The sequence below is a fragment of the Mya arenaria genome, chromosome 6, assembly GCF_026914265.1.
Source record: "Mya arenaria isolate MELC-2E11 chromosome 6, ASM2691426v1".
In the NCBI taxonomy this organism is placed as follows: domain Eukaryota; kingdom Metazoa; phylum Mollusca; class Bivalvia; order Myida; family Myidae; genus Mya; species Mya arenaria.
This window is the reverse complement of record NC_069127.1, coordinates 18,166,687-18,187,900: the sequence shown is the minus strand read 5'-3', so window position 1 is coordinate 18,187,900 and position 21,214 is coordinate 18,166,687. Positions and strand designations below refer to the sequence as shown.

General features: G+C 33.2%; 1 protein-coding gene across 1 annotated transcript in view; it reads left to right on the top strand.

Moving 5' to 3' along the window:
* Window positions 1-6,825: 6,825 nt before the first annotated feature.
* LOC128237028 (glutamate receptor ionotropic, kainate 2-like) overlaps window positions 6,826-21,214 on the top strand; it is a 111,687-nt gene continuing 97,298 nt past the window's right edge. Inside the window, exon 1 of the mRNA XM_052952207.1 lies at window positions 6,826-7,234. Coding sequence (XP_052808167.1) covers window positions 7,117-7,234 — 118 coding nt within the window. The 5' untranslated portion in view covers window positions 6,826-7,116. The remainder of the gene's footprint in view (window positions 7,235-21,214) is intronic.

Genomic DNA, 21,214 nt, shown 5'->3' with positions numbered 1-21,214 from the left:
AATTGTTGCCATGGATGTCTCTTGCTTATTGTTGTCGTGTATGTCTCTTGCTTATTGTTACCGTGTATGTCTCTTGCTAATTGTTGCCGTTTATGTCTCTTGCTAATTGTTGACGTGTATGTCTCTTGCTAATTGTTGCCGTGTATCTCTCTTGCTTATTGTTGTCGTGTATGTCTCTTGCTTATTGTTGCCGTGTATGTCTCTTGCTAATTGTTGCCGTGTATGTCTCTTGCTTATTGTTGTCGTGTATGTCTCTTGCTTATTGTTGCCGTGTATGTCTCTTGCTTATTGTTGTCGTGTATGTCTCTTGCTTATTGTTGCCGTGTATGTCTCTTGCTAATTGTTGCCGTGTATATCTCTTGCTTATTGTTGTCGTGTATGTCTCTTGCTTATTGTTGCCGTGTATGTCTCTTGCTAATTGTTGCCGTGTATGTCTCTTGCTTATTGTTGTCGTGTATGTCTCTTGCTAATTGTTGCCGTGTATATCTCTTGCTAATTGTTGTCGTGTATGTCTCTTGCTAATTGTTGCCGTGTATATCTCTTGCTAATTGTTGCCGTGTATATCTCTTGCTAATTGTTGCCGTGTATGTCTCTTGCTAATTGTTGCCGTGTATATCTCTTGCTTATTGTTGTCGTGTGTGTCTTTTGTTGACTGTTGTCTACTGGGTCTCTTGAAGAATATCGCCTTGTTGGTTTCTTGATGTAGATCACTTCCCTTCACCGATTTCTTTTACAGGAGTATAACCATCAGTGGTGGTAGCTTAATTTTGTTTACAGTGAGTAGAGTCGGGTACGAACTACACTGCTGACCAGTTAACTGATGAGTCCATAGAAAAAGAGGAATATTGGTGACGTCATAGGTGAAAACTGTTTAAAAAAATGCTAATCATAAAGATAGAGGAGGATTTTTTATTATTGACATGAAAATAAATTAAGGAGTTATAGGTTTTATTGTTAACCCGTATGGTTGGTTGTTTGTATTACGTTTATGATAATAAAGTTAGAAATCAAGAATGTACAGCAAATGTTTCAATCTATTTCTAGGTCGGATATCATATAAACTCATAAATATAATGAATGAGTAAAATAAACTTGCAATAAACTGACTTGTATTTAACACGCATTAAAATGAATTTCCGTTTAAAATTAAAACTTTTGTTTAATTGTGCATTTAGCTAGAAATTATATATATTACCTGTGTATAATTGTAGTACCGATATGAAAGGAACACCAAAAGTTTTATGTTGGTACAGTCCATCATTTAAATAAGAAAATCGCATTCATCTGATACATTTCATTTTCTGTTCATGAATAACCAGTACAACATATGCCAACAGTTGCATTTTATCACATAAGATTAGTATAAAATTCATAATATTTGTTACGATGATACTCATCTTTCTCCATTCCGGCCTGAAGAGGATCTTACATCTGATCGCTTCAGGACGTGACGTCACGATCAATTGACAACTGGGATGAGCCGTTACAACTAGAGCGCGAAGTTTCTGTATAATGAAGATGATAATATCACATAGTTTTTTAATATTAAGATTATAAACACTGAAGAATAAATATTAATTAAAATGGGTACATATAGAATTGGAGACCAGAGTCGATTAGGCTGTAACTTGTGCTGTTTATGACCGCGAAGAAGACGGAATCGATTAGTGTTCATGGCCACACAGTACTTATGCCACGGTTACTAGGATATCACAACTTAAGTGCTCCCTTATAAAATTATCGCTGATATAACCACATCGCTAGCCGCTGATGTCTTCATGGGCGAAACTTTTAAAGCAGTCTTAACACATTGATGAACCTAAACAGTGTGTGTATACCACGTAATAAATTACGTCATATAAGCTATGTCAGAAGGCAATATTTTGCTTAAAATGAAAATTTAAAACAAAGATAACTTTTCTTTTTATACACCATTTTAAATGAAAAAACGGCAGTCTATGCGGATTTAAGAGCTTCATATTCGTTTTTTTCCGGAGTTTGATTAGGTGATAAGTTTCTTCAAACACTTCGACAAACCTGTTTCCAAAATGATGTTTTGAAGTGCTATATCAGGCAGCGGCTCTTCGAAAAGGTTTATCGATGTGTTCTGAGAAACTAAACTCTAAATCAAACTCTCGTAAAAGACCGAAGGTGGGGCTCCACAAGGGCCATAGTCTGCGTCGTTTTTCATTTACAATGGTTAAGAAATAGTAAAGTTATCTTTGTTTAAAGTATTCATTCATCGAAAAACATTGCTTTCCGACGTAATGTATCACGTGGTATACACACACTGTAAAGGGAGCTGTTTGTTGCAAACTTCACAGAAGATATACACTTAATATGAAACTTAAACGAAGCTTTTATAAAATGGTAATTTTTACACTGAGCACGAGTATAAAGAAACTTATACGCCCCTGAAAATAGAATTGTCATATTCGCTGAATACTACAATAACTACATGTATATATTTGATATTTGTTTTGTGTTGTTTAAATTGTGTGATTTCCGTGTAAAACATATTCATTGTAGTTTAATTTTTTAAGCTAATATTTTCATTATAGCTTTAATAGTTTATTAAATAGTTCAGGGTCTCGTTAACTCGACATGCAACTTGCTTAAGATGTATTTATGCATGATATCCTACACTAGTTTGAATATGGGTTATTTCGGGCAAAACACTGGGTCCTTTGGTCAATTGTAATGACAACTATTGCCTTTTTTCCTTTCATATATTCTACTTTTACAATATTCATATAGATTTGTCAGAATATTTGTCTATATAATATTTACGATGATTGTGAATAGGGGTCCTTCCTGGCAACAAAATAAAATGTTATGACAAAATATGCATTTACGTGTCTTTTCATCTTTTCATTTATTCTATTTTTCAGCCAATCTTTCATTTAAGTTTGTCAGTTTATGTGTCTGCATGATATTTACGACTGTTGTGGGTATGGGCCGTCTCGGGAAATATACTAAGTCTCTATGTCAAATATTAAGCCATTTGCTTGCCTTAAAGGCCCTCTCTCATGGTTGGCACAAATTGCTTTCCCGGCAATGCATCTGGAAATACTTATAAGTGTTTTACTCTTTTATACCGACAATGCAGAAGAAATACACTTAAAGTATAATAGGGTTATTAGTACTGCGTTTTGATCCGAGGGGTTGTACTCGACTCGAGTGGATTTATGCAGATTCGGATTTCACGAGGCGCAAGCCGAGTGACATCAAAATCTGCAATAATCCAAAAGAGTCGAATACGACATTTCGGATCAAAACGCAGTACTAATAACGCTTTTATTATATACATTACTGGTTTGATCACTTAAAAGCCACACATTTTCATAATAAATGCAATTTTAACGACGCACTATTTTGTTTAATGACGTCATTTTAACATCGCGCAACCATACTAAGACGTAACGTCACAAGAGTGGAATACGGCCGTATTGCACTGGAGTGGAATACGGACTACCGTATTTTGCGATATGTATTGCGTGTGGATTTATGATGGGTATATAATAAAAAGGAATAGCCTGGGTTTAGTAGGGAGCAAATCAAAGCCGGTACAGTCAAGGAAAATTAGAAAACTGACAACGAAGCCACACGCCTACAAGGACTCATACACAAAAATACGGTACAAGAAACCATATTTCAGCTTGTCCACAATTTACAAGATTAAGGTCTTGAAGATTTTACTAACTTGTGTGAGCAGTTATTTGATGTTGAAGTCTTTCAGAACTTCCAACACAGCATGACCAAATTAAGCAAGCGTGTATAGCACAGTCATTCAGGGGCCTCTGGTTATCATTTGTTGGTCAATATGTATTTTAATGTTCATTCGCATTATCTCTATCACTCATATAATCGCTGTAACACTAATGATAAACCTTCCAACATAACCGTCTTTAATCTTTATGAACATAGCTCCATATACAAATGTATTACATTATAAATACAAAGTCTATTCCACAAAGTATTTTTGCGTTCACAATGTACACTAGTCAAACTTATACCGAGTAGTAATCATTCTTCTTTTCAAGAAAAATGTTTCTATACGTTTCCTTTTTATTTCTTCATTATAAATTCACAACGTTTAAAAATATTAACAAATTGATTGATGTGGACTTCTCGGCCCATTCACTACATTATTTATTCGTACTTCTTCGACAGGAACTAATAGCACATTGATATCCAAATTCATTTTAAGCTAACCGAACCAAATATGTTTCGCCCTGCACTATACTTGCTGCATTTGTCGCAATATTTGACTTGTAAATTAAACTCTTCCCGGCCTAATCACTTTTATCTGAACGCCGACTTAAAAAGACGCTAACTGATTCAGACAACTACGAAGTAATGCATGCTATTATTTATTCTACTGCTGCTAGTATGTTATAGTTATGTTAGCACATGTATTGTTGTTTACCCTTATTTGTCATATCAGATTTATTGCATAAATGTATTAATGATGCAATATCTCTGTAAATATGACATTGTATATACTGTAGTACCACCTCTAATATGTATAGACAAGCAACACAATAGGGTTATTAGTACTGTGGTTTGATCCGGGAGGTTGTATTCGACTCGAGTGCAGATACGGATTTCACGAGAAGGAAGCCTAGTGGAATCAAAATCTGCAAAAAATCACGAGAGTCGAATACGACATTCCGTATCAAAACGGATTACTAATAACCCTTTTATTATTTACATTACTAGTTAGATCACTTAAAAGCCACATGTTTTCATTATAAATGTAATTTTAACGACGCACTATTTTGTTTTATGACGTCATTTTAACATCGCGCAACGATACTTGTTATGACGTGACGTCACAAGAGTAGAATATGGCCGAATTTCTCTTGAGTGGAATACGGACTACCGTATTTTGCGATATGCGATGTGTATATAATAAAAATAATTGTACAATTTTATTCTAGCCAGCCTTTAAATAAAGGAATTGTAGAGTCAATGGGAATTTATTTGGTTTAAAACATAAGTTTAGACAATGGTATTTTTTCCATATTTGTTAAAGGATGGCGACATGTTTGTTGTGTAATATAAGCTTCGCACGGAGCCATATTTGACCTATGAAATCAGCGACCCCGCATTCAACTGATATCGGGACTTCGTAGAGCATGCGCAGACGATCAACACGAAAAATTAACACGAATTATTATCTTAATTACGATTTTCTGAGAACCTTCAAGGATTTCTATCAGTTAAAGCTACTTAATAAACCAAAATGATGACAATATGTTAATTCCCCAAAACTTAACCTGAACTGTCAATAAATATCAGTATTTCCGCGAAGACACCGAATTCGGAATACTTTTCACTTTTTTAAATTAATGGAAATACATGGGTTTTTTTGGCGAATACGCTGAACATTGTCAATTGTCGCATTGCGCATTTTGCATCATCGATTAAACGCCTTTTTATGCAATATTTTACCGACCAAATGTCACATATTACTGTATTTAGCCATGATGTATTGGAATAAATCATAATTTCAATGATTCTACAAGCCATTTAATAACAGCATATCATAGTGTTCCATTCAATTATAATAAATGTCTGTTTCAAGGAAAAAGCAAAGGAAACTATCTGGTACTTCATGAGCTCTTGTTGTTGTGAATAAAATAATAATTTCCCCATTGTTAAGCCCTTTGGTGACAAAGGTACATGCGCTTATCTTATGCCACTCTATGCACATGTCTATGTTACGCTGTACCATATCAACGACCATATTCGCCTATGTTTATGAACAGTCTCTAGTTCGAGTTCGAAATGAAGACTCAAAATTGCGAATGTTTGTTTCATTGTGACTTTCCCTCGCATTGATACTGAATTTTGTTGAATTATATAACTCTTTGGAACGTTCACAACATTATGCACATATATTCTGTAAATAAATGGTTAAAGATCTTATTCCTAAACTCCTAGTCTTGACTCAGACTTTGGACAGTTCGTTATGATGGTTCCAGGTTCCTATAAAAAACAACGACTACGAACAAGTTTTGTCTTCAACATTGCTTGCCTCTCAAGGATGTTCGATCTGTTATCATTCATAAGCAGAATGGTCTTATTTACGAATTAGCGCTTGTGTTAGTCCTCGCATTCATCATGACTAACAACATGAGAATTGTTATTAATTGAATGAACGCTATTGTCGATTGTAAATCTACGTACTAGAGATTCTGAAGGGTTCTCTGTAAGCACTTTATACCATAACTTACACACTAATAAGAGGTCGGTAATACTAAATCCGATACATAGACAGTCTCCGAGCAGAGCAGTTACATTGGCAATAGTTTCCAGTATTTGCAGTGCTATCCTCGAAAATCCCATGCTACTCAATTGGTTCTTGTGGATTGCAATAGGATATTCGGTGTTTTTGGATATTTGGTAAAATTTTTATGAATGCCTTTTATGAGTGTTTCCTAAATGTATGGATAGATATTTCGTACATAAAATACAAGTGTTGTGTCTGTGATTCAGTTCCGTCATATTTTTGGAGTGGATATCATATATTGGATATTTCAGCAATGGATTTAAATACTTTCTTGGCATAGTAACGACGACAATAAATTTGTCTGTGCATTGCCAAATAAACAAATGTCATTTTTTGTTTTGATACTTGCAACATTTGTTAAAGGTCACAAAATTAGGCGTCGCCTGTAAATACAGAACTTTTGCTCATCTCGATAAATATAAGCGAGGGTGTTTTAATTAATATAATTATTTTGTTTCTTTTATGGATGTAAAATCGCCCCAAGTCGTTTTTCAGTAATTTTGTAATAGCCTACAGTTGACTTATCCACAATATTTGTGAAATAAGATTGCAAGTAAATAATTGTAAGGTAATTGTCAAGAATTTTACTTCGTATTTTCAAAGTGAACTTCGTAGGAAATAGTGCCAGTGGAATACGTTTATTACATTCAAGTGTGTTGGAATCAAAGATGGTACTTTGTAAGTGGCGTATTGTAATAAAACGACGCCGGTCTTTGTAGATAGCTTGATTTGAATTATCGTGAATATTGCATATTCTTCCTAATGCACAGAAACACTGAAAGTTGGATTATTACGGCGAATAGTGCCCTGCACCACACATGAAAATACCCACCATGGCATGGAAACATCGAAGACGAATATCATCTTATTATCTGCATGGATTGGTCCTGTTGCAAACGTTGTGCTGCTCCATTCACTGTCGGGACTTAAAGCTAGGTGAGTGATAGCTCGCTAATTGCTTTTCATTCTCTTATAATCAAGAATAAATCCAATTTTCTTCAGCAGAAAACGCGGTGTTTGTGTTTATGGATGCTGTTTCATTTTTACACGAGGTGGTATTCGAAAGAATTGTCAAGGGTTTCTATTCGTTTAAAATTTACAACATATTTACAAAATCGCTTTTGTTTTGACGTTGAATTAAGGATTTTATGCATGAATACATTACTTTGTGTGTTTTATGAAATAGAAATGCTTAGTTATACAGTCCCAAGTCGGTTACTTCTGACTACTGGTATAGTGTAGCCTATGCTATTTTTGACTTAATAAATAAATATATGTAAAAAGGAATAAATTTCGGATGCAGGACGTTTGATATATACAATATAAACTTTGCTTTATGCATTTAACATCTAAGCTCACGTAAGCCATATACCATGACAACTTTTCCTAAACCTTGACACCCGTTCAAATAAGTAAAGAAAACAAATAAGCAGAAATGAAATATGAACTTTGATAAAAAAAAATTGCCTGAAAAGCATTTGATGGACTTTATTAAGGGTCGTTGACGTATTGTGCAATCAGCGTTCTGGCTGACATAAACCTGGTATCTGCAAAAGTCATACAACATTGGACAGTCTCTGTGGTGTAGTAAGCACTCCGACCAATCAAATCAGCGGTCGCCATAACACTCTCCGCATTCGAAACACCGCCATAAAGTTCCGTTCAGCATAAGGCAAACAGGCCGTTGGGACAGGGCGCTTGGTGTATGGCACCAGCAATGTCCAATCTCGATGTATAAATTATGAACTTGCTACAGGTTAAAGGCAATGGTGTTAAGCTTAAAATTATTCTGAATATATTGTTTGAGTGAGTTTGTCATAGAGCCACTTATTATCATTTCACAAAGCTAATACATCGTAAATTAAGTGTTTTGAAAATGGAATTAAATTTGATTGAAAAAAAAAATGAATTAAGTAAAGACAAACATCAAAGCCAAATTTATATTTCAAAATAATTAATAACTATTGACATGATTCTTTTTTTGAATGCGAACACCGTAAATTATGATTTTTTGATTTTTGAAAGTCGGTTGACGAAAGGTTTCATCAATATTCCATGCACCATATTCCATTCCATTAATGAGTGTCATCATGCATATAACTGGTATATTGAAAATGAAATTGTGTACCACCCGCTGTATTTTACTGGCAGTTGTTTTGCCGATGTTGAACATGTAACCGTGACGATATGTGACTATTTTAATCTACGTTTGACGTTATGAAGCAACCAGGCCCCTATTGCTCGAACTTCTAAAGTCCCTTATAACAGGATTAAGCTAAGATCACTATTTTCGTCTTTCAATAATTTTCGTTATATTTACTTCTTTAAGATTGTTTATGCTTAAAATTAAAATTATCATTATGATAATCTCAATAAACCATTTGTCATTAATCAAATTCAAATATATAAGAATGTATTTTGCCTTATTGAAATAAGCTACTTAAGCCTGTTAAGCTTAAGAAGTTTCGAGAAATTGGGGCCCGTGTTCTCATGAGTAATTAACTAATTCGTTGCAACTTTATTCTCCTCCATTAAACATGATTTGCCACTTTGATAGATTCTTAAACACATATCTTTTTCATTGATATTTCAAACATATTTAATACATGGTCATTTATGAATAAGGCATTATAACACTTGTATGTTTGGTCTATCATTATGGTTGAGCAGGCACATTTATACGTTCAGTATTTCACACACGCTCGCACACAAAGTGGTACAACAAAAAATACATTTCTTCCGATGTCCCCTAAACATTTTATTTGAATAATATACTTTAATGTTCGTTTGTTATACTTTCCGTATCTTCCATTGATTGTTTAATTATGTGTTACTTTTAAAAATTACGTTTTGTTCTACTTTCGTACCTTTCATTATATAAAGGCTTTTCTCTTCTTTTTTAATTCTTAGTTTTAGATACATCATAATGAAATATGTATATAGAAAATAGAAAGTCATAAATGTGTGCAGCAGTTCTGTGTTTTCACGCACTCTCATTCGTGTTTAAAAGCCATGGGATTTGATCAAATTTCGCCTAAACTAATTTTCGTTATTTATCCAGCAACGTCTTTAAACTTGCATAACGGCCCGTTCCGTAAATCAATCAGGCGTTCCACCGACCTCATCACAACGGCAATTGGCCAGATCCAAATATTTTCAGGGAGATTTGTTAGCATTCATTTCCATAAAAGGTCGTCCCATAGGAATTCCGATAAGTATAATGTGGATAGTTGGTGTTGTATAATTAATTGAACTAACATGGACATCCGTGTTTGTAATACTGATAGCCGGTGGCCATTATTGAAATGAAATTGCGATTATATTCCCCCTCTGTTGTCCTTTGTTATTGAAATTGTAGATGTATTATTCGTTGGCGTTTGCAATACTCGGTGTATCGATTACTATTTCAAAGGAAAACCACGCTTAGGTCACAGTATCAAAACGGACCTTTTCTTTTGCTGGTAAATATTATTTTTCAATTGAGACTGCCGTAAATGCTCGTCAACGACTTTGATGGAGACTTAAATACCGGAGCAGCGTAGCCTGTGAATTGTAAAATATATCATCATTAGTGCCTGTTATCTTACTATTTCCTGAATTCGATAGCAAACAGTTTAACATTGCACATATCTTTCTAAATTCTTACGGCATGCGCTCTGGTAATACTGCTGTGGGTTTATACTAATTGCCCAGATATTCTTGAATGAGCTAATAATTAGCATCAAAGACCTAGCTGCTTCATCCTGAAAATAAAAGAGCAATATAATACTGTTCGGTAAGCTTTGTTGATACAGGGAATGTACTTGAACAAATCGTAAAACTCGCATTGTTTTGTCAACATGATAACGGAAATGGAACTATTTGTTATATTATTGCATACAAAAGTGCAATATTTATAGCAAAACTACAATACGATCAATTACATGGATGGATAACGACAATGAATTAACAAGGGCAAAGGATGGATGCAATGCTATTAAAATGCTTGTTTTAAGACCTAACATTTATCAGGTTCCGGGTTGAAATGCTAAATTCAAATATTTTGAAATGTTATGAGGAGTTTTCTTTGAAGTTAAACTTATTAAGTTTTCAAATTTAATTGATTGCCAATGGTAAGTATATGGTTTGAAAAAAAGTTTCTTAATTCTCTATATTTTGAACATCATTCATAATACATGCGTGATATAAGCGGATAATGTTATCGATATGCATTTAATTATATGTTAGTTTAATTTAATCGTATTTAATTGTGAATAATAATCACACGTGATATACATATTTTCGACAAACAATATTATTGTACAATTGGGTTGGGCCACAAGTTATGACAACATTAGAAAATGGCCCTCCCCGAACATAATTATATGTTTATGTGTATAACATACCGTTTATACCTAATGTTAATAACAATACCAGTAGAAAAAGGCAACTTGAACAGAATAATATACTTTTATTGGATATCGTTTAAGCAATCAACTTAATTGGCATGCAGAGATAACTGCGCGGAATCATTTCCTTATTAAATTTTATATATTTTCTACGAAACTACGGTTTATTGTACAATAAAAACTCCTGACTGTAAAATAAACTCACCTAAATTCGGTTTTATTTTTTGTTCCTTGGTCCAAAGTAATCAATAAAAAATAATCGGAAATGAAAAGTTGTGCAATAAAATTTCTCTCTATTAACAAATAATAGTTATATAGCTGTAAATCAAATTGATATCTGACAATTCAAACAGCAGTTTCCGTTCGCATGATTATGGGGATGTTAATCAATGACGTTATTAAACACGAGTAAATGCGCCTTATAAATGATTCATCCTGCCATGTGAAAAAACAAGCACAAGATATGTATTGAACATTGATATGTTAATGAATGCTTCAATTCCTTTCACTCTTACATAACGCTCATAAAGTGAAGTATATTTTGTAGAAATGCAATTGTCAGTCAATATATAAAATCAACCCCCTTAAAGCTGCACTCTCACAGATTGAACGTTTTGACTTTTTTATTTTTTGTCTTGAAACGAGCAAATTAATGTGAGAATGCATGTAAAATAGTCATATAAGACTGCTGACAAATCATAAGATAGCAGGTTTTTATATTTAAGTTGAAAAAAAATGATGTTTTATGCATTTTCCTTAAACCGTTAGTAACGGTTTTAGCCATAAAACATTAATATTGGAACGAAAATATGAAAATCTGCGATCTGATTTTCTGTCAGCAGTCTTTTATCACTGGTTTGCAGATATTTACGCAAAAATTGGTCATTCCAAGACAAAAAATAAAAAAGCTGTAAAAGCGGTAAATCTGTGAGAGTGCAGCTTTAAGACAATATAACTGTTGTCGATATTAAGCTCGAAGTGTTAATAGTTTACCTTTGCAGGAATTTTTTCTGACTGCTTAAATCCCACGCAATCATATCATTAAGTATTAGTCAAATGTCAAAAATACAAAAAAACAAAGGAAGAATTTATATGAAATCATTTTGTTGTCTAGTATATACCTCTTGAAGCTATCGTTATAGGTGCAACGATGTAATAAGACATTCGGAATGCTGTCTATTACGCGGGATTAACTGCATCTTAGCACAACACGCGCCTTTTAGTTTCCATAACGTTTAACGAAGTAAGAGCATGTTGACTTTGCATACTTTGTTGAAGAGTATTCTAGACGACCAAAGACTGTGTAACAACTGCCGAAAAAAAGCCTATGTAGGTTTTTTTCCTGTTTAAAAGGTGTCAGATGTGACAAAGAGAAGCTACATCGAATAGGAAAGATGGCATACTATGGAATGCCTTAGCCGTCCGATACCATTTTTGTTTCATTATATGCTGATATAATTCATTTTATACAGAATAATGTCTGTATATGTAGACAAGAGCTATTATATAAAGCTAAAACATCATGACATAAAAATAAAAGGTCATTATATGAAGGTAAACCGTCATTATATAAAGCTAAGACTTCATAACATAAAGACTAAACGTTATTGTATAAGGCTAAAACATTATTATATAACGATGACATGTCATTGCATACTGGTAAATAAGACGAACTTCTTTTTAAAGCTGCCCTCTCACAGATTGCACGTTTTGACAACTTTTTTTATTTTTTGTCTTGGAACGAGCCAATTTTGGCGAAAATCCATGGAAACCAGTTATAAAAGACTGCTGACAAAAAAATAGATCGCAGAATTTTATACTTCAGTTCAAAAATTGATCTTTTATGCATTTTTCTTAAACCGTTAGTAAAGGTTTAGGCTATAAAACATTACTTTTCGAATGGAAATATGAAATTCTACGATCTGATTTTTTGTCAGCAATATTATATAATTGGCTTGCAGATATTTACGCAAAAATTTGCTCTTTCCAGGACAAAAAATAAAAAAGTTGTAAAAATGGTAAATCTGTGAGAGTGCAGCTTTAAACACAGAACATAAACTTGATTAAGATCGTCAACAAGAAAACAGAACGATCGCGCTCATTTTTTAAACATCTTTGAAAGAATACTTTTTTTGTGCCGTGTGGACGACTCTTAATGACTCCTTCCCGAGATCTAAAAAGGATCAAGAAATGTGTCTATTTCCTCGTTTTATTATGAGATGAAACACTTCGAAGTCAACAGTAAAAGTGAATAACATATACATGTATCATAAGTATTAACAACATTTCATAATACAGAATAATGATTTCAATATTGTCAAATAATAAGTTTCTCTTAAATTACAAATTAATCTCGATTGACAATTAGCAATTAGATGAACAAACAATGCATTGCAAAGTCTCACATCAATTTCTGAGTTAGTTGGTTTCAAAAGTAAACAAAGAAGCAATATACATACATGTCAACATCTTTTGCTGTTTTAAAAGAATCAGATAAGCTTAAAACTTTTTCACTGACAAATTTCTGCTTTTTTTTCAATCGCTTCCTGATCATAGAACGACTAAGTTAACTATCTAACGAAAAGCGAACAATGCAGCCAAAAGAATGACCGAAAAGTGTACAGTATAGATGTGACTGGGGTGTATAAGCCAGAGACAATAATACGCTTCTTACATAAATCAGTTATACATAATCAGAACATGATAATTATAAGAAATGTATAAATACATTTATAAACATATCAAGACTGATTTTTCATTCGAAATTATCTTTAAATACTGAATACAATATCATTGAAATAACTTTATAGCATGTTTCTAAAACGGAAACATTTAAGTCTCAAATACAACTGTTAATCATTAAAAAGATAGAACAACCTTACACAAATAAGCAAAATTCTTACCTAAAAAGGATCAAGAAATGTGTCTATTTCCTCGTTTTATTATGAGATGAAACACTTCGAATTCAACAGTAAAAGTGACTCGAGCGAGGAAAGACACAACTTTTAGAGCATTGCCAAAACTATCATCATCCAATGACAAAGGATGTTACAAAAAGTCATGCCAATACATGGCCAATGAAATTGAGACAATTAATCCAGAGGCAGGGGCCACTAGGGGTTGGGCCCTTAAAATGTCATTGTTTGACTTAATCTCAATTATCAGTTAAGCCGAGCATTCTGTTTATATTACAATCTAAAGTTTCGCAACAATCTTTAGACTTAGTGATAGGTTGTCAAGAAAAAAAAAATTCCACAGACTAATTGATAATAAAAATGCTATACACTGTGTATACTATAATATAAAGTTTGACAATTATGTTTGAATAGAGTAATACATGTCATGAAATAATTTGGCTATTATCAAAAATTCTGTTTTACTTTAAGCACCAAAAATGTATGTTTCTAACAGACAAAATATTCTAAAATTATGAAACATGAAAAGTACGTATGATATTTCGTAAAGCTTCATTACACAAAAGTACTCGAAATTTTACAGCATAACATTTTGACTGGATGACGTCATTTTATGTTCAATACATATTTTTGTTGTGATGTGTGTTAGCAATTTAAGAAACAAAACATAATTTTCAAGCGGAAATTAATGCACCGGAAAAACAAGTATTTGTTTTACACTTTTTAATCAGGAACCGTTAATTGCGCATACATTTCTACTTCAGTCTATCGATCATTTTGGGCAGGTACAATGGTAGCGGCGCGAGGGTTAGTCAGTTAGTTAGATAAACATACACTGTGTGCACTGTGTTGTTTGTAGAGTTTTATGCTGTTCTTTCATGTTTCTTGTTTGTGATTTTTTGTTGTTGTGTTCTTTGTATTTGGCGTTTACCCTGTGCCATTAAACGGGGTTTATGTTTAAACTTTTGGCTCCTGAGCTTGTTTCTGTATTTTTTCACATAAGTATTGAGAAAAATCTTGCAGTAAACAGAACTGCCACTAGTCGACGTATAGTACACTTTTTCATTTACTTGTACAGGACATGTATAATGAGCTTACTACTAGAAGTCGTTTTATAAAACATTGATATACGTCCTACTAATATCACACAATAGTGCATATTGTTTTCATCGATAAAATATCCATTGTGGAGAAATAAAACAATGTAGGGACATTTAAAACTATGAATGCGAAACAGGTGCGCACTGATGCTGTTTAAAAACACTTTCGACTTTATTTTAACAAGCTAACAATTCGATGTCTAATCGTCTATCACCTAAATAACATATTTTTATTTGTACACGATGCAATTATTATGAAACAATTTTAATTTATTACAAATATTCAGCTTCCAAAATGTACGAATATATTATAGCATTAAACAAGCATTAAAGAAGCATTACTATTTAATGAAGGTATGGTTCTCGATCTATGTTCACTAAAGCGCATAACACGTTACGGATATTGAAAAATCACGGATTGCAGCGATACAAAAGCCCCGTACTAGAGCATTTTAATGGCACATGAAAGCCTTTCCAGCTATTAATTGTTGGGATAACGGTATAATTGTTTACTGAATAGGAGATTTAGCCACGGAACCAATAACTTTAAATGCTTCTATCTCTCATTCATGGTGTAATTATTTCTCTGTTGATGTAGGTATCGTAGAATATGATCCCAAGTATTTGCTCATTGGCTGCATTAAACGATGATTATGTTTTGATTTGCTCTGTCAGAGGAAACATGGTAGAAGTGCTTATTTCGCAACCCTTCAGGAGAAAATTATTTACAGTTCCAAGAAATAATTCCAGAATCCGCAGATACAAAACATTTTGCCTGCCCTCTTTCAAATTATCTGACAAGCATTAAAAGCCTTGTTAAAATCTAGTAAGACCAATTTTCCGACAATGAAAATTAAAAGTGGAAGAAAGACTGAAGTGCCTCCTAAATAATTCTTAAAAGTGCGTCATAAACAGAGAGAACACATTTTCAAGCTCTTAAATCAGTGAATTTATCCGTGTCATTGCTGTCTGTTGAAAGAGTGTAACCCCGACATATGAATTATAAAGCAGTTAACAACATGTTATAACTGTTTGGTTATTTAAGTGTTTCTATCCAAGGTGTTGGAAATTGTGAAGGTGTGCACACAAACTGGTTTAAACCCCCAGTAAATTAACTTTTTACTGACCGTTTCAAGGCGTTTTCTAACAGTCCTTGATAAACATACCTAGTTTGTTATAGTATATATCTCTGTGCTGTTTTCACAGTGCCATTAAACCGGGTTTAGGTTTAAACTTTTCCCTACTGGGCTTATTTCTGTAGTTTTTCACATAAGTATTGCACGCATCATTGGGGTCTTTCATGTTGAACGTTTGAATATAATATATGGGAACCTTATTGTTCTGTGTTACCAAAACTACATCCTCGTTGTACCTTCATAGTCTCACACAATTTTATAATGACCTAGCGGCTTTGTTCTAAGTTTTCATGGTAATTAGAAGCAGTTGCCTCTGGGAAATGAAGTCATAAAGGTATCTGTATGCAATAAAACGTTATTGTCCAACAATGAGTTTCCATTTGAATTATGAATTTTTCGTAACAATACTTTCTTAATTTCTGTACTTTTCCCCGGTAAAACCGACTTTTCATTCATATTTTTTTTCCATAAACTAGATGAATCAAACCTAAAAAGGCCGAACATATTTTTCTTTTTTTAAAAACTTATACCTGGGTTCGTTGAAATAACCACATCTCAACTTGAAAATAAACGCTTCAATTTTTTTGAGCTTAGACACTATCTTTCATTTTTTGGAATTGGAGCTTTGACCATAAATTCCAATTCAATACATAAATTGTGCGATGATAGCGTTATTTAATAAGACATTTATATTGCTGTCATTATATAATTCATTCTGATATTACGCCGTACTAAATGTTATATGCAAATGTGAGAATAATATGTTTAGGTAAGTACCGTTGATAATATCAGCACGCCACTTTTGTAGGAACATATTAATTCAACATTGTATGAAACAAAAACAAGTGCATTAACCTGATTGAGCCAATTGTTCAGAAATACATTTTCTTCGAGTACAACTTTTCGTCTTAGATGCCCAGGACTTTAATCAATTCTATCAAAAATAGACCGATTTTCGATACAAATAGTTAAGTAAAATGTTCTTAGAATCATGTGCTTTGAACCAAAACTTAATAACTTAGACGCATTTGTTAATGTATAGAGCAAAGCGTCTTAAATCAACGTTAACAGCCGCTGTACTAGTGCTTTGCTTAACCCGTGCAAGCCGTTTGCAGAATTTCAGGTGGATACGTTCTATTTCATTAGATTTTGTTGGACCCCTAAATGGGCAGCCGAAAATGAGGATTGCAACTACATAACAATCCAACAATTGAAGCACTAATTTAGGAGGCACATCATATTTGTTAGTATTCTGTGGAAAGACATACAAAGTTTTACGAACCTTACCCACTACAAATTGATTACTCAAATCAAACGATGCCTGAGTAATTGAAATTATTGAATATTTCCAATGGTTCATAATTATAGTACAAAGTTTCGTTTTGTCGCACATGACCTCTATTATAAAAATCAAATACCTTTGTTTTGGATACATTTACCTCCAATACCCACGTTTTTACACAACTCGTATATATGGTTTAAGCCTTTTTTTGTAAATTTTCAATTCAATTATCCAGAATAACCATATCGTTTGCAAACAGTATCACTAAACCTAAATCATAAAGTGTTATTTAACCATATTTAATAGCCTGCTCTTAAGCAAGTCTAAATCTCCAAAAGTCAGTCCAATTAATACCGGCGAACTATTTTGTCCTTGGCGAAAGCCAGTTTATATAATTTATGAAAGAAATCCGAAAATAAAGAACACAGGATTTTCGAACTGAGTACATTTCTTTGAAAATATTAAGTCTAAGTATCCGAAATGCATTTTTATTCTGAATTAAATGTTTCAAAGATCAAAAGATCAAAACATGCACAGTGCAAACATGATTTCGTAGAAAGAGTTAGTTTTAATCAAAGTATGCATCACTTGTGCTAGACCCCTTCCGTTACCCCAAATTGTTAAGGTATTTTCAGCAAAGCGCCTTTCCAGTCTTATAGTGAGAACTCATGTAAATATTTTCTTAAAATTACGTACTAGCGTAATGCACCTATGATTGTTGTTATTATTTATGTCCATGTTCGTATGAATAGGCACCATAAAACAATATAACCAAGACAGAGTAAAATAACGTCCGTCTAGCATTACGTTAAGCATATCAATTAAATGGCCGATTAAAATATCGATAATTTAAATAAAGAACTCATTCAAAAAAGAATTAATCGAACACGTATATGTATTCCATTTAATACATTCGACAGCCGAATGACTTTGGGAGTTATGGAAACGTTTGATGGTTCAAATTAAGAATTTATGACACTCATGTTTGTATCGTTGACAAGAAGTATCTATGTGGAATTTATATCAATAAATAAAAAGCATACCCACCAAATAAATATTCATACTAACAATCACAAACCTACAAATCGTAACCTTAATGCAATAACTAAGAAACTGCTTCTATTTCCATGTGCAGTTATTGACCCATTGCACTAGGGTAACGAAATATGTTCACAATGCAGGTACTAGTAAACAAGGTAACTCACAAACGGTTCAACTGATTTAGTTTCTGCATCTCAAGAAATTATTAAATCATAAGGGTAATTTTGTCCTTTAATATTTAATGTGTATAGTTTTAATTATATCCTTAATCATAACCAATCGGTTCGCATGAGTATCATTAGGAACGTGAGTTGTTTTAAAACCCTGTAGAAAGTGATAAATACTCCTTAAAATAAGTGTTATATGTGTTTATAAAAATGAGAGCTCGTTTAAATGTATAATACAGTTTTTACTTCCGTGACACAAACTAACTTTATATAATAAGGTTTTCGTAATATTGGTTTTCCTTGCTGTCTTCTTTTTAATAGATTCCTAAAATTTCATTAAAAACCAATTAGACGGATATCGACGGCGTAAATGAGTTAGAAGTCAATTTGGCATGTCTAATAGCGCGATCTTCGTCGCCATCATCTTGTTAAGCAAACTGTTCTGAAAATCTATTAGCTTTAATAGATACCGGTTAACGCCATCTCAACTTAAAATTGAACGCAAAAGGTTTGGCACGCAAGATCCGAATAAAATAATGTATTTTTCCATGTTGTCACACCTCGAATTTAAAGTTGAAAATGGGTACCATTGCATAAGGATAATTAAACTCCGTGAGCAAGTGGTAATACTCTGATACGAGGATTTGTTATATCTTCTCTTATGATTACTTTATATGTTTGGACTTTATTTCTTTTTGAGTGGTATAAAAAGATCGTTGTTCATACACAAAAGTTTACACATCCGACCACAAAAGTTAACACTCGGTTAAATTAGAAGTGGCTCTGTATGCAGCACTTTGGCCTCATTCTTAAACAAAGGTTCGGAATGAATATTTTATAAGGCCCTGCAGCTAACAATAAAATGAAATTTATTAATTATATAAGAATGTTATGCAGATGTTTTCCATAATCTTGAGATGTGTCTGCTTTGAATCTAGAAGTCATGAGTTATAACATATTATTATTCGTCTTAACCAAAACTTGCATTTGTTAAATACCTGCATTACAATACTTGATGAGCTTCATGTCTTGAATTTGTACAAAAGCCAACAAATTACAACTGAGCATGTACGACTATGTTGTACTCTATATGTAAACATACTTTGTTGGCATCAATCTTATTATATGCATTCGTTTTACAACATATGCCCTCAAATAACTCATTCAAGAAGTGTTCTTCGTTATGTGAAATACATAAAAGTTATTAAGGACGGTATTTTGATTGTATCAGAAGAAAATGATAAGCAATGTACCGACATAACGTTTATCATGAAATTATTTCCCAAAACAGGTATTCAATTTGAAAAAACAAACAGTTAAAAACAATATTTATACAAACAACAACAACAACAACAACAACAACAACAGCAACAACAACAACAACAGCAACAACAACAACAACAACAACACGCATACGTGCACACAGACATACGCACGCACGCACGCAAGCACACACGCACACACAAACATACGCGCGCCCGCACCCGCACGCACGCACGCACATACACACACGCGCGCGCGCGCACGCACACACACACACACACACACACACACACACACACGATATTTGTAAGACAAAACAAAGCCATAGGTTTCTTATCAAGCGATTCATCTTTATAAATTATTTAGGTCATTGATTGTCTGCTAAAAACCTAGTGACGGACAAATTTGTTCTGGAATCCAGCTGCGTTATCTTGCAAATTCTCTAAAAGTTTAGAAAACTAGTACATAATTCAAATAAATCTTAAAGCATCGAGGGGAAGACTGTTTCAAAAGCGATGCTTCAGAAAATTTTTTATAATTGCGTACCTTCCTTCCCTGAAAAGTAGACCTTTTTTTATTGGAAACTGTGTTTTGGACTTTTTTAAACTAAAATAGTCAATATACAGTCGAACCCCGTTGGCTCGAACTCGCTTGGCTTGAATTCATCGTTGGCTCTAACTAGATGTGAAGGACCTATTTCTTTCATGTGGGGGTAAGCAATCCCGCTTGGCTCGAATTTCCCGAGGCTCGAGGTATTTTTGCCGGTTCCTGAGACTTCGAGCCAACGGGATTCGACTGTATAGCATTGCGCAATATATTTTCGTTCCGATAAGTTTTTCTGCGATAACATCGTATATTAATATGGAGCAGTAGAATACTACGTTTATCTTGTATCAGCAAACAATAGTTCCCATACTTAATTTCAATCAATTAGTTAGCGTATTTTTAAAAAATGTTTGTAAGTATTTCGCTGGACATGGACATGCCTTATCACGAAAAACTGCATATATTTTAAACGTGATGTATTCAAACGTCCACTTATATTGATGGAAAAGCTATATAAAATTCGCTTGCTTGTCTCTTTGTGTTTGTCAAATATATGACCCAAACCTGTTCCCTGATGTTGGTATAATATAAGTCCTATAATGTTTTTAATATTTATCCTCTTATTGTGGTTCAATGTGTTTTTACTTGTCCTCTTCGATTGGGTCTATCTGTCAAACATTTGTCCTATACTAAGCTTTATACCGCCTTGTAAATTCTGGTCTTATATTTTTTTCGAAAAGATGAGTTTTCACAGATACAAGCAATGTTTCCTTCTCTGATAATATTCTAACCAAACTAATATTAAATATTGCGTTTTTCTATTATTGTCAATAAATTATGTTCACCCTTTATTCTTATATTGTCACTCACTTTCACGCGCGCTCGTACAAGAATAAGAAATTGAGCACAAAGAACAGTATCTATATATTTCAATGATTGTTTAATTTAATGTTATTTTGATCATTTTTATGTTTTTGTTGTGTGATTATTACTTATCATCGTAAGTTCTCTTCTAGTTTAATTTTTACCTTTAATTACATCATATCCGCGTCAAAAGAAAAATTATTTAACTGTGCAG